We start from the raw sequence: 27,196 nt of genomic DNA, 5'->3' as shown, positions 1-27,196 counted from the left end.
TTTATTCAAATTTATGATAATTTTGACAAAAAGTTACTCAATACAGTCAGAGAAGGGATCAGGTCTAAAGCAGGAAAAGTAAGTTCTTTTTTAAGTTTGTTGTTAAGTATAATTGTGGGGCTCCCATAGTAACTTCCCGGAAATCTGTAAGGATTCTGAGATAGGTTTTAACTAGAAATTTTACTTAGCCCATAAACCAGCTCAAGAACATCTTAAGAAGCAAGCCCTGTAGTGAAATTTTGTTTGTAATCTAACAAATAAAGTTTGTCTGAAGATCAGCGTACAGAGCTAAGTCACTAGTTAGCCATAGAGGCTGGGCAGTGGTGACATACATCTTTATATGACATATCCCAGCACTCAGAAGAGAGAGGCAGATGGATCTCGGTGAGTTCAAGGCCATCCTGGGCTACATGAGATTGACTTTGTCCAAAAGAAAAATTGAGCTCATACAAGGGTGATTCCAGCACTTGGGATCACATGCCTTTAAATTCAGCACTAGTGAGGTGAAGACAGAAGTGAAATATGGCTGGGTGAGGAGAGGAATATAGGGCGGGATAAGACAGGAGCTTAGAGAAGCTAAATAAGAAGGTGAACCCAAAGAAAAACATATAGGCATCCTCTTGAATATTAACCTTCATCAGGCGATGAAAGGAGACAGAGACAGAGACCCACATTGGAGCACTGCACTGAAATCTCAAGGTCTAAATCAGGAGCAGAAGGAGAGAGCACAAGCAAGGAACTCAGGACTGCGAGGGGTGCACCCACACACTGAGACAATGGGGATGTTCTATCGGGAACTCACCAAGGCCAGCTGGCCTGGGTCTGAAAGAGCACGGGATAAAACCGGACTCTCTGAACACAGCGGACAATGAGGACTACTGAGAACTCAAGAACAATGGCAATGGGTTTTTGATCCTACTGCACGTACTGGCTTTGTGGGAGCCTAGGCAGTTTGGATGCTCACCTTACTAGACCTGGAAGGAGGTGGGTGATCCTTGGACTTCCCACAGGGCAGGGAACCCGGATTGTTCTTAGGGCTAACGAGGGAGGGGGACTTGATTGGGGGAGGGGGAGGGAAATGGGAGGCGGTGGCAGGGAGGAGGCAGAAATCTTTAATAAATAAATAAATATTAAAAAAAATGACAGGAGCTCAGATGCAGTCTAAGGATTCCTAGAAAGAGATGCAGTCTGAGGATTCAGCCTGAGGATTCGTAAAGACAGTATCACCCATTCTGTCTGAGAATTGGTAGAAGAACGCTCTATTGGCTGATTGCTTTGCTTCTCTGATCTTTCAGCTTTGCCCCTAAGAGTTGACTCAGGTTTTTATTATTAATACCAATTAGAATTTGTGCTACAAAGCCCAAAGCTGATATTAAGGTAATTATTGCAAGTACACACGCTGTTTTCCTTAGATTCGTTGTTGTTTTGGTTCAAAAAAAACTTCACATCTTTGGCCCTTACATTTACATTTGTGCTCCATCTCAAGTTTGACTTAGAGACTTCAAGCTCATTTATTTTCCTTATTATTGACCACAGACGTGGTCAATGAACAGTGATATTGGGGAAAATATTTTCCTGCACAGTTTATCTCAAGTCTGTTCAAAAGACTAAAGATTTTCTGGGGACAATGAAGTAAAAAACAAGTGAGCACAGTTGCTGTAAGACCAAGGAAAGAGTTAAACAGTAGAATTTGTCCAAGGCTGGCAGGAGACCTGGTGCATCTCTGTAACTTGGATCATAAGAAAAAAGAAGTTTATAATGCTCAGGCAAGAATGGTTTCAAACAAAAGTGGAATTTTTATGGTTTTATCTCAAGCCAATAACAAAATTGTCAGTCAGTAACTAAGAGGCAGTAAGGTCCAACTGAAAACCCACATCCATTTTGTAAACACATGCTGTCACACTTTGTTAAAAACATGCTATCGTCCAATATTTGCTGTTTAATTTAGAGAAAAAATGCTAAGTCTAATCGATAAGAGCCTACAAATCGTGGAAAGATAAATGTGCACTGGCTTCAACTTAAGTCATCAGCTGCATCCACACCTAACAGGGAGTAGCCATGCTCTTTGAAAGTTTGAATCTGGAAACTAACCTCTCTAGCTATCAAAGTCCTAAATGACAACTTCTTCCAATACAAGGCTATATATTATACAACACAAATTTGTTGTTGTATGTGGTTACTGCCATGAATTACCTTAGGTAGATGTTCTATATAACTTGTTGTAGCTCCTACATTATCATTCATGACTTTACCTTGCACTGAAATGTTACAAAGAACCTCATGAGCCAAGCTCTGCTAACTTGAAACCTTTTTATTTCTCCTTCATCTCCTCTCTTAGCCTTCACATAATTTTGTGCTATTGCTCAAAATTAGGGTTCTGATTCTGGGAATGCTGCAGCCCGTTTGACCTACTCTTAACAACCAAAATTCACTTCTTACTGGCAATGAGACTTGTGCTACCTAGTTTATGTCAACTTGGCACAGGCTATAGTTATCCATAAGGACGGAACATGAGTGGAGAAAATGCATCCGTAAGCTCTTGCTGTAAGAATATGTTGTACAAAAGTTTCCTCAAGAAATTAAAACATTCCAGTCTTCAGAAAGAACCTTGAGAGCAGGAAGGTAAACAACTCAAAATAACTTCAGGAATTCCCTGAATCTTATCAGAATCAGTAGGCCCCTTCCTGCCTGTTGCAATAAAAGTTGAGAGCCCCCTCAGACTGAATGAAGCTGAACTGCAAAGACTCTCACGACAAGACAAGCTGCAAAGACTCTAAGACGAGACCAGCTGCCTGAAAGAAGCAGAAAACAGTTGAGCTACCTAGAAGTCAAGACTAACTGAGGCACCTGGAAAGGACACCCCCCCACACACACCTGTTGAGCTGCCTGTAGACTGCACAGAATGCCACAGGTTCCCAGATTTGTGAACTGTCATCCCTGTTGGGGTTGGCTTTGGTCTTTAGTCATTTCTGCTCCTGTAAATAACTCCTCAAACTACTGAAAATAAACCCCAATAAAAGTCATGGTTCACCACATGAGTAAACACTGACTTGGTGAACTGGACTTCAGGTGGTATCTGTACTTCAGTCTGCTCACTATCTGAGGTAAGTAGACATGCTTGTTGCATCACCTCAGGAAAAGTTCTGTCACACGCAAAAAGGTCTATAGGGCATTTTCTTAATTAATGATTGATGTAGGAAAAGTCAGTCGTTTGTGGGTGGTGCCACCCCTGGGTAGACATCCTGGGATAACATAGGCAAGCAAGCTGAGCAGGCCATGAGCAGCAAGCTCATATAGTGTCTTTAAGACACTACACATAGAAAACAGGATCCAATACCTGTCATGAACAAACAGTAAAACCTCAATGTCAACAAAATATACAATATGTTAAGCAATGCTAATCTGAAATCTAAAATGCTTCAAAATTCAAACATTTATAAAGACAAAAAGAACCCCACTTGTGAAATATTCTATACCTGACCTCATGTGATGTGTAAGTCAAAACTTAGTCACAATAAGACACTGTATAAAATTACATTCAGATATGCATGAGGATATAAAGCATATATGAATTCTGTGTTTTGACCTTGTGTCCTACATCTAAAATACCTCATTAGATATTTGTAATATTACAAAATGTAAATACAAAAACAACCCATGAAGTTGAAAGCACTTCTAGTCACAAGTAATTTAGATAAGGTACACTCAAGCTTCTAAAAATGTAGTATCTGATTGGCCTAAAATTAGAAATTTCAATACTTTCCTTAGTAACTGACAAATGCATAAACCAGCAAATATTTTTCCACTTTATGAAGTATATTCATCATATAAGTTATGGATATCATTATGATCTTTTCATAAACATATACTATATACATTTTGATGGTTTTCATTCCCCAGTTATCATCTCCTACATTCCTTCCCTTCCTACTAGTTGCTTTCCTCTTCTGAAATCTGAAACTTTCTGAGTGGTGATATGATACTCAATAGGTTTCAGATTCGGAAGCATTTTAGAATTTTAAGAGTAGGAATGATTAATTGAAAAAGTCTAAACAAAAACTTCAATATTCAAAGAAAAAAAGAGAAGGACCAAGCCTGATATTTAAAATATTTCTAGGACTGAAGAGAAGGCTCAGAGGTTAAGAGCATTGACTGTTCTTCCAGAGGTCCTGAGTTCAATTCCCAGCAACCACATGGTAGCTCACCATATATAATGAGATCTGGCACCCTCTTCTGGCCTGCAGGCATATATGCAGACAGAACACTGCACATAAATAAATCTTTTTTTTTTTTTTTTGGAGACAGGGTTTCTCTGTAGCTTTGGAGCCTGTCCTGGAACTCCCTTTGTAGACCAGGCTGGCCTCGAACTCACAGAGATCCGCCTGCCTCTGCCTCCCAAGTGCTGGGATTAAAGGCGTGCGCCACTACCGCCCGGCCATAAATAAATCTTTAAAAAAATTCTGATCCTAACCAACTTAGGATAAGAGACATCCAACTTTATTATCAAATAGACCTTGTAATATATAGGACGATAATGTATCATCAAAAATGAGATATAATTGAGAATGCAAAACTAATCAAGGCATTATACTAAAGAAACCAACTATAAGATCATCTTCATAGATGCAGAAATAGCATCCCACTATCAAAGAGAAATGCTCAGAGAACTAGGAATAAATGGTAATTTCTTAATTTGGTAAGCCTACATTACCATACTCAACAAGAAAAGACTAAATACAGCCCTGTACAAAGGTCCTGGGCACCAGCGATTCAGTCCACTTATAACGAGACTGCTTCATCCTTTGACTCCTGCACCATCCAGACCAATGGGTCTGTGACACATGCAGACTTCAGAATCACCTGCAGGACATCACTCTCTCAAGAATAATACGTGCTAGCAGTTCTCTCATATCCTACATACTTCTTAAAGTCCAAAACCTTTCTTCATTTTGCTCACTTTCGGTTTCCTTTAGTTCAATCTAGGCATGTTTAGTTGGTATCATTTTCTTCTTGTCCCTAGCTTCTGAGATGAATGGTCTAATCTGTGACATAATTTCTTTAATCAAATCATCATCTCAGAATACTCCTGATGCTCTCTCAAATACTATGCTCTTATTTTTTTGCATTATGAATAAACTAACCACTTCACAAATCTTTAAGTTCTGGTTCCTTTTTGATTCACATAGTTTTGTTTTAGTTTCCTTCTTTTCACCTCTCAAATGTTCTAATAATGAAGAGAGAAAATATATACTGTACCGTACTCTTCAAAGTTTAGTAATCACATGAGCTAACTATTCAAGTTCATCTACATTCCACAAAAAATAAAGACAGCTCAGCTAGGTTTCCTGTCAATTCATAATATGGGCTTTTTAAGAGATATCAATAAACATGTTTGTAGTTTCTATTACAGTTCTCACCATAAGGTGGAGCGGGACAATTCTGTATTCTGTCAATTATGTTTTAAATAAACACTGATTGGCCAGTAGCCAGGCAGGAAGTACATTAGGGACAACCAGACAGGAAATAGAGGTGGGACAATGAGAACAGGAGTATTCTGGGAAGGAAGAAGCCCATTCCTCCCCAGTCCTGTCCGGACACCGAAGAAGGAAGATGTGACCTACCCCGTTGAAAAAGGTACCAAGCCATGTGGCTTATACTTGAATAAAGGGCTAAAATAAGTTATAAGAGTTAATAAGAAGCCTGAGCTAATGGGTCAATCAGTTTATAACTAATGTAGACTCTCTGTGCTATTTTCTTTGGGGCTAACAACTGTGGGAACTGGGCAGGACAGAAACCCCAACAAGCAGGCCCTCATGTTACAGGGTTTTAAAATACGTGTCTATATTTTCTTCAAGATGAGAGTGTAGGGTTTTTCTAGCACTGGTCTTGAAATTATCCCAACCTAACGTGTTATGCAGGCTTAAGTGTTACTATTCCAACAACACACCTTATTGGTACCAAAATTTGCATAAGACTGGCAGAGATACCATAACAAAAGACCACAGAATCAATGGTTAAAACCACAGAAAATATTTTCATACAATTCTGGGGGCTGGAAGGTCAAGATTAAAGTATTATAAACAAGGTTTAAGAAGCATCTACCTTTGGCCTGCAAAGAGCTGCCTTCTTGCTGCATCCTCATTTGGTCTTTGCTAACTGCACATACATTCTGGTGTCTCTTTTTATTCCCAATTTCCTTTTATGAAGTTACCAATAAGTCCCAAATTAGGGCCTATCTTAATAGTTTTATTTTAACTTACTCACTGTTTTAAAGGCCCTACTTCCAAAGGAATCACAATTTAAGTTATAGATGTAGGGGTTAAGGTTCCAAACATGAATTTAAAAGGGACAAAATTAGGGCCCAAACAGTATATATAAACCTAGCAAAATATACATAGTAAATGTATGCTTAAATTATAACTCACACCCACACCACTAAAATGACCTACAGGAGAAATATACTTTTGTAGTGAACTGGAAGATGAAACAGTGCTAAGATTTTAATTCTCAATAGTATATTATTAGACACACGGTGGTGGCACATGCCTTTAATCCCAGCACTTGGGAGGCAGAGACTGTTGGATCTCTGTGAGTTCGAAGGCAGCCTAGCCTAGAGTGAGTTCCAGGACAGACTCCTAAGCTATACAGAGAAAACCTGTCTTGAAAAACAAAAACAAAACTAAACAAAACAAAAATAGTATTATTGAGCAGATTAATAACTATCCTTACCAAACCCATCAACATTTAGATGGAATTTGACAACTTAATTTTAAAAGTAAAATTATAAAAGCTTATTGTAAAATTTTATAATTGTAAAATTATAAAAATTATGAGAAAACTTGAAAATTATGCTATTTAAAGTACTTACTATGAAACTATTATATGACAGATTGCTACTGAAAACAAGGAAAGATATAAATGGAAAAGGTAGACAGTAGTCACTGAAAAAGAAAAGAAACAGACACAAGCATATATAATCGGATCAAGGGAAAAATATATTTAAAAAATGAAAGGGACGTGATAAGACAGATATAAAATTAGACTGAAGATGTTAAAAGACTACATTAAAATATGAATGTAAAATGCACATACATTTATAAAGCAACTTTAAAGACTACTAAGTTTTTAGAATAAAACACAGGGGGAAAATCTCTCAACTTCATTAAGAGGTGAAAGTTTCAGAAATATCACATTTAGCTTTACCCCCCCCAAAAAAATAATAAATACTACTTCATCAAAATTCAAAACACAGGAAGACAACAAAATTAATAAAAACAGAAAGTTCAACAGCAAAGCAGAAAAGCTATTGTAAAACACTAAAGTGGTCAGAGTAACAGGAGAGAATACATCAGCAGTTCACTATCAAATGGACTGGAGAATGGAGATTCTACAAGTTAGTTTTGCAATTTTTTTAGAAATGTAAATTACAGAAAAGCAGAAAATTTAATAACTTATAAATAAGCCAAGGGGATGGAAATCAAAGAAAAATGAGATATTTCCTTTCTTAAAATATTTTAGAGAGAGAGAAATCATATAATATATAGTCAAAAAAATCAAAGGTGTAAGAAAATAACTGTGACTATGTAAAAATAAAAACTTAATGCATAGTAAAAATATACTTACATAAAGCACTAAAAATATAACATAAAAAGTAATTCCAAATGACCGATAAATTTCTATAATTAGAAAATTATACTGCATTTACATAATACAAATACATATATTCACAGTAACAGTTCAAAAAAAGTAAAAATTAAACATAGAAAAACATATTCTTTAAAAGATACACAAATTAAGTCCAAAAGGCATTTTTTTCAAAGAGTAAAATATTAAGAATGGCTAAGACTAAAGACTAGAGCAGAGAAAGACACCTCATTCACTGTTAATAAATTAATACTCAAGAGAGAAAAGTTGACAAAACTCATCAAAAATGTATAATACTTTTTCTTAACAACTCTGTTAGAACTTAATCTGATAGACAGAAATATAACCTAACACATACAAGTAAGTTCAAAGTCGCGATTTTCTCCATAATGTTAAATACTTGTAATGTAAATGTGCGTCATTAAGATGGAAGAGACGCAATTCTGCTGAAAATTAAAATTAGCATAAATAATTTCACCTGTAGTAATTTCTTTTACTACTTTGGAATCTATTTTTCAATTTAATCTTTCATTAATTCTGAAAAAGACTTTTACCTGGAATGATTTGGCAGGGGCAGACAGATCAGTTATGGGTTCAGGTTTTGGAATGCTTTCAAACAATTCCATAATCCCTTGTAGTTTTTTATCCGAGATTCGTAATGAAATAAGAGGTAATTTTCCAGAAATCTTGAATCTATTTTACAGAGACAGGAATTATTATAGAGTATATGAAGTATACAGAATATATAGAGTAATTTTCATTCTGGTTTAGGTACACTAATTAACAAAGAATGGAAATTTGGGAGGTGGCTCAGTGACAGATGGCTTGCAGAGCAAGCAGAAAGTCCTGAGTTCAATGCTTAGCACCTACCCCAACCCAAAAACAAAACAAAACAAAAATATAAAGAGGAGTAGATGGAAACCATGATATTCAACTAATAAATATTTAAAACAAAAATTTAAAACTACAAATCACATCTTACCTTATAAACCTTAGATGCACTAGCCTTAATAGTTTTCAGAGGTTTCTTATTCTAGTATTATTTCATTTATTGTTTCTCTCATGTTTGCCAAATACAGATGACAATATTAATTACCAATTTATTAGGTGACTATCATTACATTATTTATATGCTATTGTTGTATACTCATACTTGAGGATCACAGTCTATTTCTAATCTCTACTACATGTGAATTCTCATATGCACATAGTTCCTACAAGAAAACGTAAGCTTAGCAAGTTCAAAGAACGAGAGATTTTATATCCAAAACCATAATTTAAAACAAAACCTGAGTTGTTTTTAACTGTCTTACCAATCTGATGCAGGATTCCCCTCTGTAAGCTGTGAATATATTTTATTACCATTGATTAATAAAGAAGCTAATTCGGCCCATAGCAGGGCAGAATACAGGTAAGTGGGAAAACTAAACTCAATACAGGGAGAAAGAAGACGAAGTCAGGCACACAACATGTAGCTGATTAAGGAGAAAGCTGCCAGAACCTTACCTTTAAACCACGAGCCTCGTGGTAAAATATAAAATAATAGAAATGGGTTAATGTAAGGTGTAAGAGCTAGCAAGAAATACGCCTGAGCTATTGGCCAAGCAGTGTTGTAATTAATATCGCTTTGTATTATTATTCGGGTCTGGGTGGTGGGGAAACAAACATGCAGTCTCTATTTTACAACAATCTCTTTTGCTTACAAATAAGATACTGAATTAAAGAGGGGCTGGAGCCCTAGAGATGGCTCAGGGGATAAAGGCATCTGCCTTTAAGGGGAACTTGCCCAGTGATCTGAGTTTGATTACCCAGAAACCACATGGTGGAAGAAATTACTCCATCAGGTTGTTCTCTGGACTTTTACATGCTCACTGTGGTACCTAAACATGTAAGCCCTCCATATAATAAATAAATATTTTTAAAAATTAAAAATAAAAATGAAGAGAGGTTGAGAAAATTGGTCTAATGGAAAAGTGAAAAAAAAAAAGGACAAGTATCTAATGTGAGATACCCAGCACCAACTAAAAGATGGACACAGAGGCACACACCTGCAATCCCAACACTAAAGGAGAGGTGAGGTGAGGCTAGTGCATCTCTGGAGTGTGCATCTCAGCCAATTGATGTACTTTGGGTTCATGATGACAACCTCTGGCTTCCACACACATGTGTATATCCACATGTACAAAAATGCATGGGCATACACAAACAAGAATTTTTCAAAAGGTATGGGCCTCATACAAAATGTTTTAACTCATTGATTTTACAGCCACTTTTCCCCCAAACTAATTTTTTTTTAAATTATACATTTTAGTTTTTAAACATTGGTCTCTAAAAATGTACCTGAATTCCTGTAGAAAATCCTAAGCTTTATTTCTAATAACTTAAATATTTCCATTCACTGTGGCTTAACTTACACAATACAGATCAATTAAATTAATGCATCAAAACCTTTTCCTTTCCTCAAATATGCAAGATGCACAATGTGAAGAGGGTAGGCATCAAAATGCTACATACTATAGAGTGGGCTTTCTTTTATTGTCTTAAATCAGTCTAATTAACCATCACAGTACAGATAACTGCATTAAAAATATTAAAAAAGATTTTTATATGATTTAGGTTTGACTTCTTTTCATTTTCTACAAAAATGAAGACACAAAAATAAGTCCATATTAATTGGTGCTGAAAAAGTAGACTTCGCATGTGAATGAGACCAACATGGGTACCATTTTAAGCAAATGGTAAAAGGTTTAAGACATCACACATAATCTCCATGGTAACAAAACAAAAAAATTTACAAAGTATACAAAAACGAAAATAAGAACATGATTAAAATATGTTAGAATAAATCTTAACCAAAACACAAAGAAAAGTCACCAGACAAAGGGGGGATTGGTAGCCAGGGGCAAAAAGCAGAGTAGAATGGAATGTTACTATTTAGCGAGTATGACATTCAGTTTGGAAGACTGTTAAATAAAGTTCTAGAGATAGATAGTGGTGAAAGCTGCATAATATTGTGAATTTCTGAAGATGCTATTGAACTACATATTAAAAATCACATCAGTGGCAAAGGTTATAATATGCATTCTATGTATAGAGTCAATGGGTATAGCATTTCTTTCATTACAGATTTACTGAGAAAATCTACAATTACGTGAAACAGATAATATATAATACATACTTGGGCATCTTGATATCCATGAAAACCATGGCTTTAGAGAGTTCTACATTGACGTGCATAGGTGTCAAAATATGCTGTGTTGATACATTGAGCTTTCGTGCTTCTTTCCAGTTATCACCTAATCACAGAAACAGTACATGTTTATTATTAGTCTAATTTTTATAACATACAAAACTTAAAATTATCTAAAGGACACACAATCAGCAAGTCTGTACACTTCCATTTGCCCCCCCCATACTACTTTACAAGACTATATTCTATAATAAAAGAAAAAGGGCTGTTTTTTAAAAGGCAAATATACAGTATATCTATGAATAATCACTATGTCAACCAGATATTATACCACCAAAATACGGCCACTATAAGGCACTAAAAGGGGCAGAAAAACTTAAGTGCATGCGCACACACACACACACACACACACACACACTTCTTATTCTGTTTCACATAGCTCATGGGGAGTAGACGGTGGTGGTTCATGCTTGAAATCCCAGCACTAGGAAGGTAGCAATGGACAGATTTTTAGAGCTCAGCAATCAGTCAGCTTAGCGTAATGAGCAAGCCACAGTTCCCAGGAAGAGACAAAATTTTAGCTAGGTGAACTAGGGAACAAATTTCCTGGTTTCAAACGAGAAAAATGTTAGTAGTCATTTTTGTTTAGTAAGTAGTCAATGTTTGTTTTCTTATTTAAATAAATCATTGTAATTACCTTAGAAATAAACATCAATCACTCAGCTAGATTAACGTAGCCAATCAAACACAGGTACCGAGTCATATATCTTAATGAACGGCTATTCTGAAGCAGTGGAGCTGTGCTTAAGGTTTCACACTTTCACTACCAACTATCTCTCATTCACTATGCAATATTAACCATTAATTTTAACTCAAATACAGGAAAGTTCCAAGTATGTAGAGGGAAAGTCTTTAGGCATATCTTCAGAGTGTCTAAAAACCTAATCACTGTTTAAAAAAAAAATCAATAATAATCTCTCGTACTTACCCACTCTGCTGTAAAGCAACTGTATGCTTGTAAGCTGAATATCAAAGGAATCATAAGCTCTATGCATTATCTCTTCAAGGCTAGTGTTACTTGGTTTCATTTCTGGTAATCCTGATCGACTTTTACTTGTCACCTTAAAGTTAATTTTAATAGTTTAGACCATGTAAAATACTTCAAAGAATAAAACTGCTGCTTAGCTCTGTAACATAAAAATTTAATAGGACAAGGTAAATTCACATACAGACACACAGCTATTAAGATCCTTATCCAGCCAGGCAATGGTGGCACACATCTTTAATCCCAACACTGGGGAGGCAGAGGCAGAAAGATCTCTGTGAGTCTGAGGCCAGTCTGACCTATACGAGCTAGTTCCAAGAGCTACAGAGAAACCCTGTCTCAAAAAACCAAAAAAAAAAAAAAAAAATCCTTATCCATGAGACGTGCAACAAAGACAGGTATAAGATGACATTCACATAATGAGGTTTATTTTTTAATTTGTTTCTCAAATCCTAGTACTGATATATATTTAAGCATCAATAAAACTTATCAAACTATCTAAAACCAGTATATATTCTAGGGCTGCAGAGATGGCTCAGCAATTAAGAACATTTGTTGTTCTTGCAGAGGACCTGGGTTCGGTTCCCAGTACACACATGGTGGTTCACAACAGCCTGTAACTCTAGCTCCTGGAGATCTGGGACCCACTTCTGGCCTCCTTGGGCAGTGCACACATCTGGTATGCCTACATACACTCAGAAAAACACACATAAAAAAATAAATCCATCTTAACAAAATCAAAGTACATTTTAAACAAAAGAATACCACAAATGCCATATCATCAATCAAACATTATTAGTGCATACCTTTAAATGACCAAGATCCAAAAGAAGTAGATTTGATGTGGGGCTAAAAATTCCATACTGTGGGACAATAACATATGAAGCCTTCACATTAATTCTGAGATCAAGAACTTTCTGTGTTTCAATAACATACAGCAAACCTGCAAAAAGATTAAATCCTTGCAATGAGTACTTCTCACAACTTGCTTTATGAAAATAAAGCAGAGAATCAACAAACACGATAAAATAATTTAAAAGTTCATAAAGTCAGTACTGATTTTAACATACCTTAGAGAAAAGCCAGGCATGGTGGCACACACCTTTAACTGGGGAAATTGAGACTTATCTCTGAGTTCAGGAACAGCCTGCTCTACAAGTTAGGTTCCCAAACATCAAGGATCAAAAAACAAAAAATACAAAAAATTTTTCTTTTTGTCAGACTTTGCCTAGGTTAGGAAGCATCACAGAGTGTGAGATGAGAAGAAAAGTCACTAATTCACAGAGCATTTTTCAGATATGCCTTACAATTTTATAGGAACTGATTCGGAAAGTTTAATACTAGAGCAGTTCACATTTCTATTTGGAACTCTTTTATATCCTATTATCAAGACCTATTTCCTTCCTTTCTCAAAACCAAATCCTCCAAAGAAATCATTTATTGTTTTTGTAACACCATATTAATTTATCATTGTGAAGGCTTAAAGTAAAAAGTGCATAAATGTAGGAATATTAGCGTATTTAGTATAATTTTTAAGATTCAAGATTTATTAAGAATGTTTGTTTGAATTAAAGCCAGTACTTTTAATTAATGTATAATATATACTCGATGACAGAGAAAATAAAGCTTAAGAAAGATACTCAGTATCAAATACAGCAATCAATAGCTTGATATGCATGTGAAAGAAAAAAAGATAGTTAAATTGATTATTTTCTTGGTGCAGTGATGCACTTAAAATGCCAGCACTTGGGAGATTAACTGAAAATGAAGGACAGTTTTAGGCTAACCTGTGCTACACACTAAGATTTTGTCCCAAAATGATGATGATAAACACTGTTTAAAATATACACTTATATATGTATAGGATAAGCAGCCTATACTGAGAAAAGCTTTTTCTGAAAATATGAGAAAGAAATATGAACACTGTCATCTTAAAGAAATTCCAAAGGTCCTCTCTAGGCAAGTGATGCAAAACTGCTTAATAGCGAGGGGAAGGCTCCAATATCCTATATGAAGCAGATCCTTAATAGCGAGGGGAAGGTTCCAACATCCTATATGAAGCAGATCCTTAATAGCGAGGGGAAGGTTCCAATAACCTATATGAAGCAGATCCTTAATAGCGAGGGGAAGGTTCCAATAACCTATATGAAGCAGATCCTTAATAGTGAAGGGAAGGCTCCAACATCCTATATGAAGGAGATCCTTAATAGCGAGGGGAAGGTTCCAATAACCTATATGAAGCAGATCCAGGGGCAAAGTTCTTAAAATGGTGAGAGAAGGTAAGGTGAGGGTTGGGGACAAAAACAGACTGAGGACAAAAGCAGACTGACAGATCAAAGAATTCTGATAATCATCCAATCAACTGGTGACATAGAACTGATTCAAGTAGTTCTTCACATTTCCCCCAGTCATTTCCCAAGTTGGATTTCCAGAAACTTTTGCCAATGTGAAACCACAATGCCATTTAGTAAGTTACAGCTGCTGCCTTCTCCAATAAGGAATGGACTTCAGTCTTTGAGAGGATGGACATCTGATGGAGGAAGGTCATTGGCTAATAAAGAAACTGCCTTGGCCCATTTGATTGGCCAGCCTTTAGGTGGGTGGAGTAAACAGAACAGAATGCTGGGAGGAAGAGGAAGTGAGCTCATATGCCTTAGCTCTGCTCTCTGGGGCAGACGCAATGAAGCTCTGACTCAGGATGGACGTAGGCTAGAATCTTCCCGGTAAGCGCACCTTGGGGTGCTACACAGAATGAAACGGGCTAAATTAATACATGAGAATTAGCCAAGAAGAGGCTAGATATAATGGGCCAAACAGTATTTAAAAGAATACAGTTTGTGTGTTGTTATTTCGGGGCATAAGCTAGCCAGGCGGCCGGGAGCCGGATGGCAGGAACGCAGACCGCAGCTCCCTACTACAGACATCCCCAGCTGTACTATTCTCTGTAAGTGCTCTTCCTGCCACCTTCAAGTTATTCTTTAAATGAGTAAGACATTCCCTCATTAACAGCTAATAATTCATTATACAAACATCATCTGTTCAAATTACTATTCAGCTTTTGTCTAGAGAATGGAGTAGATATATTTCAGTATTATATCTGCCGTAAATATGGGATTGTGAAGTTGATTAAAACTAAGAATTACATCAGTCACACTTGATTGACATGAACTCTAATAGGCAAGGTTCCACTCTCCTTCCTATCTTCTACTTTTATCTCGCCAGTCTCCTCCTCAGCCCTGTAGCAGAGAAAGCTTATCCAGGCCTCTCCTCCCTCACTACAATCCCCCAGGACCCTTCCAAATCTTGCTGTGGATCCAGCTTTCCTAGTTCCATAATTCCTTTGTGTCAGTTATCTTTACTCAGAAACACTGTCAGACATCCACAGCGGACACAGAACACACATAAGTGAATCACACTATCCTTCCTGTCCTCCATCACAATGTCCTCATTGTTACCCTTCATCAAATAACAACTTTTTATAGGTACCCCTTCTCCAACCAACTCCATTCACTAGAGACTCCAACTCTTGGGTCAGACCCAGGGTCCCCAGCTCTTTCATCCCAGTCTCTCCAGACAATTGAACCTTAATGACAGGATCCCCTCTTCCCAACACACCTCCAGTCCCCTGGGAACCCTACCTCAGGGTGTGAACAAGTTCCCCTTAGCGCCTTCCTGATGCCCCACCCAGCCTTTTCTACTAGTTGACCTCTATTCCTCTCTGCCACCCACTAACATGAGGAAGCACGTTCTATCAGGCAACATACAGCTGTCACACATTCCTAAGGTCTAGAGACGGCAACAGAAATCAAGAAGTGGAACAACTACCCAAAACACAAAACAAGATTCAAAACCTAAAATCTCCTCACTTGTCACAACCCCAGATGCCTATAATGGCAAGGCAACGTATCTCCATCAGAGTCCTGAGAAATGTAATATAGCTGAAGAATAAGACAAAGAATTAAAAGTAGCAATTATGAATATGTTCAAGGACTCTAAAGACAGAAATAAATCCCTTAATGAAGTCTGTGAAAACACAAAGAATGGGATGAAATAATGAAAACAGTTCAAGACATGATAGTATAAATAGACTCACAAGAGAAAACCCAGACTGACATGAAAATTTAGGAAGTCAAACAAAACCTCAAAGTCCAGGTTTGTACTCACCAACAGAGTATAAGACGGGGAAGCAGAATCTTAGGCAGAAGACAAGGTAGAAAAATTGGATACCTCAGTCAAGAAAAATGTTAATTCTAAAAGACTCCAAAAATAAAAACTTCAGGAAATCTGGAACACTGTGAAAGACCAAATCTATGAATAATAAAAACAGAGGAAAGAGATAAAACCTATCTCAAAGGCACAGAAAATATTTTAAATAAAAAATTTTCCTAACCTAAAAAAGGAGGGGCCAATCAAAGAAGCATCTAGAATACCAAATAGAGAGGATCAAAAGAAATTCCCCACGACACATAATATTCAAAACATTTATCATACAGAACAAAAGAACAATATTAAGAGCTTCAAGGGGAAAGATAAGTAACATATAAAGACAGACCAATTAGAATAACTCAACTCTAATAAGACCATACATGCCAGCCCAGACTATTATGTCCAGCAAAAATTTTAATCACAGTAATGGAAAAGGAAAAACATTCCATGGTTAAACAAATAAGTAAATAAACAAATAAAAGCAATATCTATATACCAATTACTGTTAGTGTAAGATGTAAGAATTAGTTATTGAGAAAACCTGAGCTAATAGGCCAACCAGTTTATAATTAATGTAAGCCTCTGTGTGTTTTTTTGGGACTGAACAGCTGCAGGACCGGGCGGGACAGAAACTCACTGGCACAGAAAAATACTTCTGAACAGAACGCTGACAGCACAGGTACTAAGACAAATAATAAATGGGACCTTATGAAATAGGAAATCTTCTATGGCAAATAACATCATCACTAAGCAAAAGAGCAAACTACAAAATAGGAAAAGATGTTTATCAACTACATGTTCAATATAAGGTTAGTGTCTCAAATATATAAAGAATATTTTTTAAAATAACTCGGCTGAACATTAAGAAAACAAAAATAAACTGGGCGGTGGTGACGCATGCCTTTAATCCCAGCACTTGGGAGGCAGAGGCAGGTGGATCTCTGTGAGTTTGAGGCCAACCTGGTCTAGAAGAGCTAGTTCCAGGACAGGCTCCAAAAGCCACAGAAATTCCTGTCTCAAAAAAAAAAAAAGAAAAGAAAAGAAAAGAAAAGAAAAAAAAAAACAAAAATAATCCAATTATTAAAGCTAAACAGAGTTTCCAAAAAGTGCAACACAAATGGCTGAGAACACTTAAAAGAAATGTTCAACATCCTTAGTCATTGAGAAAATGCAAATCAAACTACTTTGAGACTTCATCTTATATCAGTCATAATGGTCAAGATCAATAAAACAAATGACAGCTCATGCTGGAAAGGATTTGGAGTAACGGAAACATTCATCCATTCCTGGTGGGAGTGCAAACTTGCACAGTTCTATGGATAGCAGTGTGATCGTTTCCCAGGACACTGGGAATAGATCTACCTTATGATCCACCTATACAACTCTGGGCATACACCCAAAGGAATCAATATCCTACTACAGAGACACTTGCTCAAACATGTTCACTACTGCTCTGTTCATAACAGCAAGAAATTGGAAATAGCCTACATGTCCATCAACACACAAAAGGAATAATATTTAGCCATTACAAAAATAAAAGAAAAACAAATAAACAAATGACTGAAATCATGAAATTAATAGGAAAATGGATAGAATCAGAAAAGAAAGGATCCTTAGTGAAATAACCCAAACCCCAAAAGGTAAATAGTGGAACATTCATCCCTACTGACTAGTGTTCATGGTACTAGAAGGGAGTTCTGCATACTACTGGAAGAGAGAGATAACGCTTCAATCTACAATGATGATCTGTCTGTAAAATATGTTGGTGCAATAGTGGCACAAGCCAACCATTATCTGATTGGATTGAAGGCCCACTCTGCAAGATGGACCCCATGCGTGACACTGCTCAAGGTGACTAAGAACCTGAGACTAGGAGGCCATTGACCTAGAGGAAAATCAAATACTTTTGTTCTGCTAAAGGGAAGTAGCAGGAAAATGACTAACATTCTGTTATACCAGAGATCAGTATCTCACTCAGTCATCATCAGAGAAGCTTCTTCCTGCAGTAGATGGGAACCAATACAGATACCCACAACTGGACAATGAGGATAGAATGAGAGACCTTGGAATACTTAAACCTAAACAGGATATCTTTATTAAATCCCTCCCCATCAGGGTTCAGGAAACTATGCTGAAAAGATTGTTAAGAGTCAGAAGGGATGGATGATACCAAGGATACAATATCTTCCAGGCACAACGGTACTGATGCATCATATATGAACTCACTCAGACTGTGACAGCATATAGATAGAGAGAGGGTCTGAACAGATCCAAACAAGACAGGGTTAAGCACTGAGATGGGGAACTTACACAAGCGTTCCCATCAATAAGAAGCTATCTCTACTTAACAAATGATAAATAAGTTTCTCCAAGGGAGTTTCAATCGGTACAAAAACCACACTTAAAAGCAGGCCACATGCCAGCAAGGAGATGGCCAAGACAAAGGGAAGTCAACATATTTCTGGAGATTTTTTGGTGCCTCTCTATGCCAGCAAGATGACAATCAAGAATAAGTATCAAACTACCAGAGAATCCTCCACTTTAAAAGAAGAGTTAACAAAAGTCCATATTCATTTTCTTATCAGAGACAAAGGATAAATATGGGTATGCTTTCATTTGTTTACCTAAAATATTTACAAAGGATGAAGACAATAACACAAGAAAAAATAACAAGGAAATAATTAATAGAGGTTAATGCAACAAAAACTAATAAAGAAGAAAATGAAGGGGAAAAAAAGACCAAAACAGATAAGAGCTATCAGTTTACCAAAATAAGCAAATTTTAGTTTCCTAAAAACTGAAACATATATTTAATATTAAAAATTAATTAAGAGTATGAGCAGCTTTCCAACTTCAAAAAACATTTTTAATAATTGTTTCTAAGAGAGAGACTCATTCTGTAGTCTTCACTGGCCTGGAATTTGAATGTAGACACGAGGCCGGGATCTAACTCACAGAGATCTGCATGGATACTAAATAGTCTTATTCTAAATAACAGGGAATGACACTAGTGGTGTAGCAAAGGGAAAACAAATGTAAAATTAGAAGGGTGAAGTGTGGAAGACTTACACTTTCTGGGGTCTTTTTATAACATTTGAATTTTATACAGCAGACATATACTGTTTTAGTACTTTTTGTTGGAGGAAAGATGTCTTGAAGATAAAAAAAAATCTAAATCTGCTGGCTACTGGATTTAAATACAATGAATTCACATTTACTTGTAACTACCTATCTGTTTCTATATAATAAGAGGAACTGACTGAAAACAAAAAAAGGTTTCATTTAATACTTTGTTTAGGGCTTCTACTACATACACCAGTACATGAACTGGAACAGAATTCAGGAATTTGAACTATAAATGGAATCTGAGATTGTAGGAAAGAGTAGAAGAATAAACACAAATAAATAATAAGCAAGCATGAAAATATATTAGCAAATTCAAACCAAAAGAGACCTTAACAATCCTTAACAATACCCTTTATTCTCCCTGAGAAGGAAAAAGATGGATTTTATTTCTCAGAATAATCTACCAAACTCTGGAATTCACTGTAAAAAGATGAAATCAGAAAGCCAACTACCATAAAGACATCTAAATAATTAAATGAAAATTTTCAGTTAACTTAAATGTGATTATTAAATATAAGTGCTATGTATAAAAAGCAATTATTGTTATGCATATCTGGCAAAAGCACCAGATGAGTTTCTACTGAACCATATCCAGTCTAGAAATCATTTAAAGTAAAATTTTAATATGTTTAATTCACAAATGACTTTACCTGTTGCTGTTTTATCTCGAAATTCTTCAAGTTTTGTCAAAGTTGCTGAGGTAAGTTGTGCTAGGTGGACGTCTTTTGGGGGTCTGAAGAACTCCACTATACTATTGACTGTCCTCTGTTAAAATAAGCACCGCCAATATAAAACACAAACTCAAAGCAAGTGAAAATACACTGAAGCTTAGTAACACAGAAAATGCTTACTGCATCGTATATTATCTCTAAAGGCTCAGCCTCTATGATACACCTCTGAGCAACAGTTTCATCTAAAGGGTTCGTCTCAAATGTAATCTGGAAGAGTGACATATCGTCCAATGAAGACAGTAGGTGGGGTTTTCTTGAATTATCTGGAAGGCCAGTAATATAAAATGAATCAATTTTGGTTTCAAATCTGTATAAAAGAAAAGGACAGAAATTAGGAGTCAATATAATTTTAAATAATTTGTCTAACTGCAAAATTATGAAATATAGTAAAGATATTTTTCTTTGCGTTTCCTATAACTCAAATAATTTAAGAGAAAAGATACAATTCCTATGAGTTTTAATAGATTACGTCACTAAGAGCCAATTCATGTTAAATTTTATATTCAAAAGCTATGATAGCTAGTATTTGGTATCTTCACTTTAAGGGGCATGATGTGGGATTTCCCTCTGTATGCTATGATTACAATTGATTAATAAAGAACTGCTTTGAGCCTATGGCAGGGCAGAACAGAACTAGGTAGGGAAAGCTAGGCTGAATACTGGGAGAAAGAGGGCAGAGTCAGAGAGAAGGATGGAGCTGTGGCTGGAGACAGATGTGCTGAATGAAACTTTGCTGGTAGGCCACGACCTCGTGGTTATGCACAGATTAATGAAGATGGGTTAAATTAAGATGTAAGAGTTAGCCAATAAGAAGCTAGAGCTAATGGGCCAAGCAGTGATTTAATTAATAAGGTTTCTGTGTGATTATTTTGGGGCTAAGCAGCCGGAAACAAACAAGTGACCTCCTTACTACAGAAACACATAACCTAAATTTAATGAGGTAACATTATGGCTGTACAAGTTTGCACTCCCACCAGCAGTGAAGTCATGTTTCCCTTACTCCACTCCTCTCCAAATAAACTGTCACTACTGTTTCTTTTAGTAGTCACTTTTATTTCCCACAACTTTTTTCTTTTTAATTTCATTTGAATAACATTTTTCCATTTATTTTACATACCAACCAGTTTCCCCTCCCTCCTCTCCTCCGTCCCTTCCCCTTTCTTATCTACCTTCCTCCCCATCTGCTCATCCTCCATCTCCAGATGCAGGAGACCTCCATGGGCCACACCTCCCATGGGTTTGCACAAAGGATGGCACATCAAGTTGAGGCAGGACTGAGTTCCTCCCCTTATTTCAGGCAGTCTGCATAGGGAACAGTTTATCAAAAGCTAGCTAAGTACCAGGGAGAGGTCCTGCTCTCACTGTTAGAAGCCTTACTAAGAGAACAAGCTACAGAGTGGGAGAGTAATGAAAGAGATGCCTTGATATGGGGGTGGAGGGAGTATTTAGGAGTTAGGGGAAAACATGGTACCAGGGAAACATCCAGGAATCCACAAGGATGACCCCAGCTAAGACTCCAAGCAATAGTGGAGAGGTTGCCTGAACTGGCCATCTTGTAATCAGACTGGTGACTTCCCTAATTGTTATCATGGAACCTTCATCCAGCAGCTGATGGAAACAAATGCAAAAATCCACAGTCAAGAACTGGGCCAAGCTCCAGGAATCCTGTTCAGAGGAAGGAAGGGATGTCCGAGCCAGAGGGGTCAAGGTCACCACAAGAGAACCCACAGAAACAACTCAGAAGAGTTAAGACTCTGGAACATCAGCCAGGGATTCTGCATGGGACCCACCTAGGCCCTCTACACGTGTGACAGTTCTGTAGTTTGGTCTACTTATGGGACTTCTAGCAGTAGGGTCGGGGCCTGTCCCAATGCTTGAGTAAGCTTTTGGGACCCGATTCCCCATAATGGTTTACCTCACCCAGCCTTAATTAAAAGGGAGGAGCACAATCCTACCTCAACTAGATGTTATGCTTTGTTGACACCTATGGGAGGCTTACCCCTTTCTACACAGAAACGGAGGAGTGGATCGGGGGAGAGAGGCGGAAAAGAACAGAAGGAGAGAAGGGAGGAAATGCGGTCGGGATGTAAATAAATGAAAAAAATTTAATAAAAACAATAAAAAGGGTAACATAAAATACTTACAGAAATATATAATATATTCAATGTACCCTCAATTAAACAAACCTTGGATATACTAAAATGTATACACAACAAAATGTCTAAGTAAATCAAAGCAGGCCAAAATTTAAAACATTTTTGCTACAAGGGACATAATAGAAAATGTACTAAATAGAAAAAATAATATTATTTTACCTGTAAGGTTTATGGTACAGCTGAGTGGTTAAAGCACGTGCCATGCATGTGAAGTTCCCTGGATTCAATCTTTAGCATCCCCCCCCAAATACACACACACACACACACACACACACACCGGAAGAGGCCATAGTTTAGCTGCAAAACACTTGCCTAGCATAAACATAGCCCTGAATTTGATCTCCACCAGAAAGAGAAAGAATATGAAAAAGATACACATCAAGAATGTATAAAGAACTGTTAAGAACTCAAAACCTATCAGTCAAAAGGGAGAGGAAGTTTAAAGGTAATTTCTCCAAACAAGGTATGAACATGAACATAAAACAATACAGAAAAAAATGTCTAAAATCATTAACCATCAATAAATAGAAATTAGTCTCACACTGAGATACCACTTTTCACTAAGATAGCACAATCAGAAGAACAGATAATAGCAAGTATCATTGGAGTTACAGAGATATTTGAAATTTCATTCACTGGTAGTAGGAATATAAAATGTGCCTGATTTGGGAAATTATCTGGTAGTTCCTCCTGATGTTCAACATTAACAGTTACTGTATAAGAAAATAAGTCTATTCCTTGATATATAACCCCAAAATTTAAAACCCATATACAAATAAAACTTTGTTCATGTTTATATCAAGTATTTCTTATAGTCAAATGATAGAAGCAAGTCAATTAGTTGTCGGTTAAAAAATGGACACAAAATATGGTGCTGCCAAATAATAGAATATAGGCAATTAAAAAAATTACAAATTTATTCTATATGAATGAACCCTAAAGACATCATGGTAAGTAAAAGAGGAAAAAAAAAACAGTAAAGCCCACATATTGGATGATTTCATATAAAATGCTCGAAAAATTCTAATTCTGTCTGTCTGTCTGTACGTGTATACAATAGCACACATGAAGTGTGCAGCCACACGTACCTGCATGTAAAGACCAGAGGAGAACATCAGACACCTTCCTCTACTCTTTACCATACCCCTTTAAGACAGGGTCATTCACTGACCAGCTTCTCACCACTTCGGCTATGCTGGCTGGCCAGTGAGCTTCTAGAACCCACCTGCTATCTCCACTGGAGTTACAGGGACATGCATTCAACCCGATTTTTTTTTAAGGTTCTGGGAATTAGAAATTAGGTTCCTGTGCATGCATATCAAAAGCTCTTACCCACTGAGCAATTTCTCTAACCCCAAAAATAAGAGGGAGAAAAATAAGAAACAAAAAGAAGCTAGTTGTTGGAATCAGAGAAAAAGAGCCTTGGGAAGCTAGGAAGGGACTGCCAGTAAAATATATACAGTTTCTTCATGGTATGTAGTAATGTCTGGAATTATATTCAGGTGATGGCTACATAACCTTAAACATTATTAATGCACAAAAGCTTGAACATTATCAATGTAAAAAATGTATATGTAATATAGTTGCAAACGCATAATAAATTACATACTAAATAGATAAGTTACAAGTATGTGGAGGAGCTCTCAATAAAAGTATTTCTTAGAAGGGCAGTGGTGATGCATGCCCTTAATCCCAGGACTTGGAAGGCAAAGACAGGAAGATCTCTATGAGTTCAAGGCCAGCCTGATCTACAGAGTGAGTTTCAGGACAGGCTCAAAAAGCTTCACAGAAAAATCCCGTCTCTAAAAGCAACATCAAAAAAAAAAAATTAAAACAAAACAAAAAAACTATTTCTTAAAGGCTAAGATACACCAAGCATGGTGGTACACAGCGGTAATCTAGAAATTGAGAGGCTTGAGGCAGGAAGATACCGAATTCAAAGACACTATCTCAAAAACAAGAGGGGTAAGGAAGGAAGAGAATGGAGGAGAAAGAGTGGCAAGGAGAAGAAGAAGAGTGCTTTTTAAAAAAAGAAGACTAAGTAAAAGTCATTTTTTTTTTTGCAGAGAATGAAGGAAGCCTTTAAAGTGTGAAGTCCTGAGTGAATGTCTGTTGTTGATATGACCAGCCCTGTCAAAGACTTAAGCCTCAATCCATGGGAAAATGGCAAAGCCCATTGCTCCCTCACCTGGAGGGGGGGCAGCTGAGGCTCAGAAAGGTGGCAAAGCCTCCCTCTGCTCCATGTTCTGATTCTTTCTCCCCTTGTATTTAGAGCCTGCAGACTACTCCCCTACAGTGAATGCCCCTCTAAGATTAGCTAAACTTGCCTACTTATTCTACCACATATGGTAGCCCTACCTCTTTGTTCAACTGCATGCAATAATCCTCCCACCCACCCCTACCCCTGCCTCTCTGTTCAAGCTACACTAAGCTTCTGGGATGCTGCAGTTTCTCCCCAGCTTGTGTCTGTCCTTTCTTCATTCCCTCACCACTCCAGTCAGGACTGTCCCTGGTGCTGTACTAGAAATAGCAACATTTGTTGTTTCTTTCTGCATGGTCAAATACTACTTTTTAATTTTTGTTTAGTGTTTTTCTGTTTATTCACATATTACTTTCTACTGAACATATTGATAATTCCAAAAAAATTATATGGTACAGGGGGAGGTCTAAATCCCTAAACACACAAAGAGTGCATTAAATCACCACACCAAAGACTGCAAAGTCTGTAACCTAAACTCCAACCTTAAAACTTAAAGACAAAAACTGAAACACTGTCCACCTTGTTTTTTTTTTTGAGACAAGGTCTCTCACTGGCACTGAGGGCTCACCAATCCAACAGGGATGGATGGACACTGAATTTCAGGGCTCCTCATGTCTCTACTTGCCCAGCACTATGATTACAGGCTGTCGCTACCACACCTGGCTTTCTACAAAGGTTTTGGGAATCAAACTCTGGTCCTCGTGCTTGTGCAGCAAGCACTTTACCAACTAAGCTGTTTCCCCAGCACCACCTACCATGTTCGCTGTTGTTTTCTGTGTTTTTAAAATTGCTGACCAGTTTGAGAACTTTGTTACTACATAGTGAAGTCTTATCCTACACAAAATGTTTCAAAGTTAACCTGTAACTAAAATACTCATGTTGTTAAAATGAGCCTTCAAAAATCTAAGTGCTTCCACAAAATAAGGCATTTTTTTTTTTTCTGTTTAAACACCAGGACTATTTCAATGGGCCAGGATGCTTGTGGTACAAAATACATGTGAAAACCTTGATAAGCTGAACAGACATGGATAAGGCCTCATCTCCAGCCTGAGTTTTTGACTACATTCTTGTCACATTCTAGTCACTAAAAGAGCACATGATATAACTGTACCACCTGTCAATTGATCCAAGGTAAAAAACTTGTACTCCTGAGTTTCACAAAATGGGCCTCCTTCCCTGTCATCGTGATATGGGATGATAGAAAGAGAGAGATTTTGGAGGGATTTTTGAATATTTGTGTTTAGACAATGTGGACTCTGGGGAACTGGACTCAGATCTAAGCACAAATTTATACTTTATAAATTCCTCATATATATAGTCTAAAGGTAATAGTGCACAATATTTTTAGTGTACCTGTGTTTTTACTGCACTCTATCACACTAAGTCAGGTATGAAATTTTCCTTCAATAGTCAAAGCATTGAAATTCAGTATTTCAGATTCAGATTAGTGTTATTTAACCTGTGAAGAAAATAAATTTATACTTACTTTATGGCTTGTGCTCCTGGCCTTTGCACAATCAAAGTACTAAGTCCTTCTACTATAATGTTTACCAGCTCCGGTTTTTGGTGATTTTCTCTTAGAATAACAGACATACTTTTCAAGTGAACAAAAAACTTCAAGGCTTCAAACTAGAGAATATCCAGAATAAAATAGAAGTGAGGATGGGGTATCTATAAACAAAACAATCTTATGTAATTCCTTTACTTACAAATCCAGAGATACAAGCCTTTATTTACAAAAGAATCACTGCAATAACTCAAAAATTAAAAGAATACTTTTATTCATATTTCTGGAATTAAGATAAATGCTCTATTTATAGACCCCCAAAAAGGTCACAGAAAAAAATAGCAATACAAAATTTCTGAAAGAATTACAGCAGGCACAGCTAACATTAAAAAAAGATATAAAGCAAGAAAATATCTTACTGTTTTTGGCAAAGTTGGATCAACTGCTGTTTCACTATAACCAATTGCTTCATAAAGCAAAACTTTTTCTTCAGGTGTCAACATTTCTTCAAGAACTATAAATCATAAATAAATGTTTTATGGTCTTGCTACTAACAATATAAAACAAATATAATTTACCTGGCTTTATAGAAAAACAAAAAGAAATAGCTGTTTTGTTTTATTTAGTGTGTGTATGTGCATGTTATGTGGAGATATGTGTATAAAGTATTATGTGGAGGTAAGAGGACAATTTTGAGAAGCTGATTCTCTGCTATTACATGGGACCCAACAATCAAATTCAGATCACCAAACAGGAAAACAAAAACCACTCAGACATCTTGCCAGTTCACAAATATTATTATTGTAATATCTTTTGTAAGTATTAAGTATTAGATACGTGTTGGCAATTTTAGAAATGATCCTTAAATAAGTTACTAACCAAAACTTTGACGATATAATTTTTTTAGTCTCTGTATTAAGCAAGAATTTACTGGCACTATGTTAATCAGTACAAATAGATATGCTATCCTAATTTTCTCTCAATTTACAGATGGATAAAACACATTTAACACACCCAACTTAGCCCTACCAAAAAGTGATAAATCCAAAATATATCATATGTCCAGTCTTCCCTAGCCCTCCAAGACTTATGATCTTTATTATTTGGGTGAAAACCAAGTATGTTAACTGGGCACAGTAGCATGTTATCTGTAATCCCCAGTTATGCAGGGTCAGAGTCAGAAAGACAGGAGATTAAACTAAGCTGTGGCAACACAGAGAGATCTCACAGGAAGAGAGAGAGAGAGAGAGAGAGAGAGAGAGAGAGAGAGAGAGAGAGAAGAAAAGCCTGTTTGCTTACAACAGTTAAGGGCTGAGGCAACAACCCAAAGG

General features: G+C 36.7%; 1 protein-coding gene across 3 annotated transcripts in view; it reads right to left on the bottom strand.

Annotated features, from left to right (window-relative positions):
* The window catches only part of Vps13a (vacuolar protein sorting 13 homolog A), a 198,768-nt gene that overhangs the window by 124,343 nt on the left and 47,229 nt on the right, over positions 1-27,196 (bottom strand). For all 3 annotated transcript variants that reach the window (XM_057777994.1, XM_057777996.1, XM_057777997.1), the window contains exons 16-23: positions 26,285-26,379; positions 25,845-25,987; positions 20,063-20,249; positions 19,862-19,976; positions 12,686-12,822; positions 11,823-11,955; positions 10,823-10,940; positions 8,199-8,337 (exon numbers count right to left, since the gene is read on the bottom strand). In XM_057777994.1, coding sequence (XP_057633977.1) covers positions 8,199-8,337; positions 10,823-10,940; positions 11,823-11,955; positions 12,686-12,822; positions 19,862-19,976; positions 20,063-20,249; positions 25,845-25,987; positions 26,285-26,379 — 1,067 coding nt within the window. The remainder of the gene's footprint in view (positions 1-8,198; positions 8,338-10,822; positions 10,941-11,822; positions 11,956-12,685; positions 12,823-19,861; positions 19,977-20,062; positions 20,250-25,844; positions 25,988-26,284; positions 26,380-27,196) is intronic.

Source organism: Chionomys nivalis, chromosome 8 (assembly GCF_950005125.1).
Source record: "Chionomys nivalis chromosome 8, mChiNiv1.1, whole genome shotgun sequence".
Taxonomy (NCBI): Eukaryota; Metazoa; Chordata; class Mammalia; order Rodentia; family Cricetidae; genus Chionomys; species Chionomys nivalis.
This window is presented reverse-complemented; position numbering and strand designations above follow the sequence as displayed.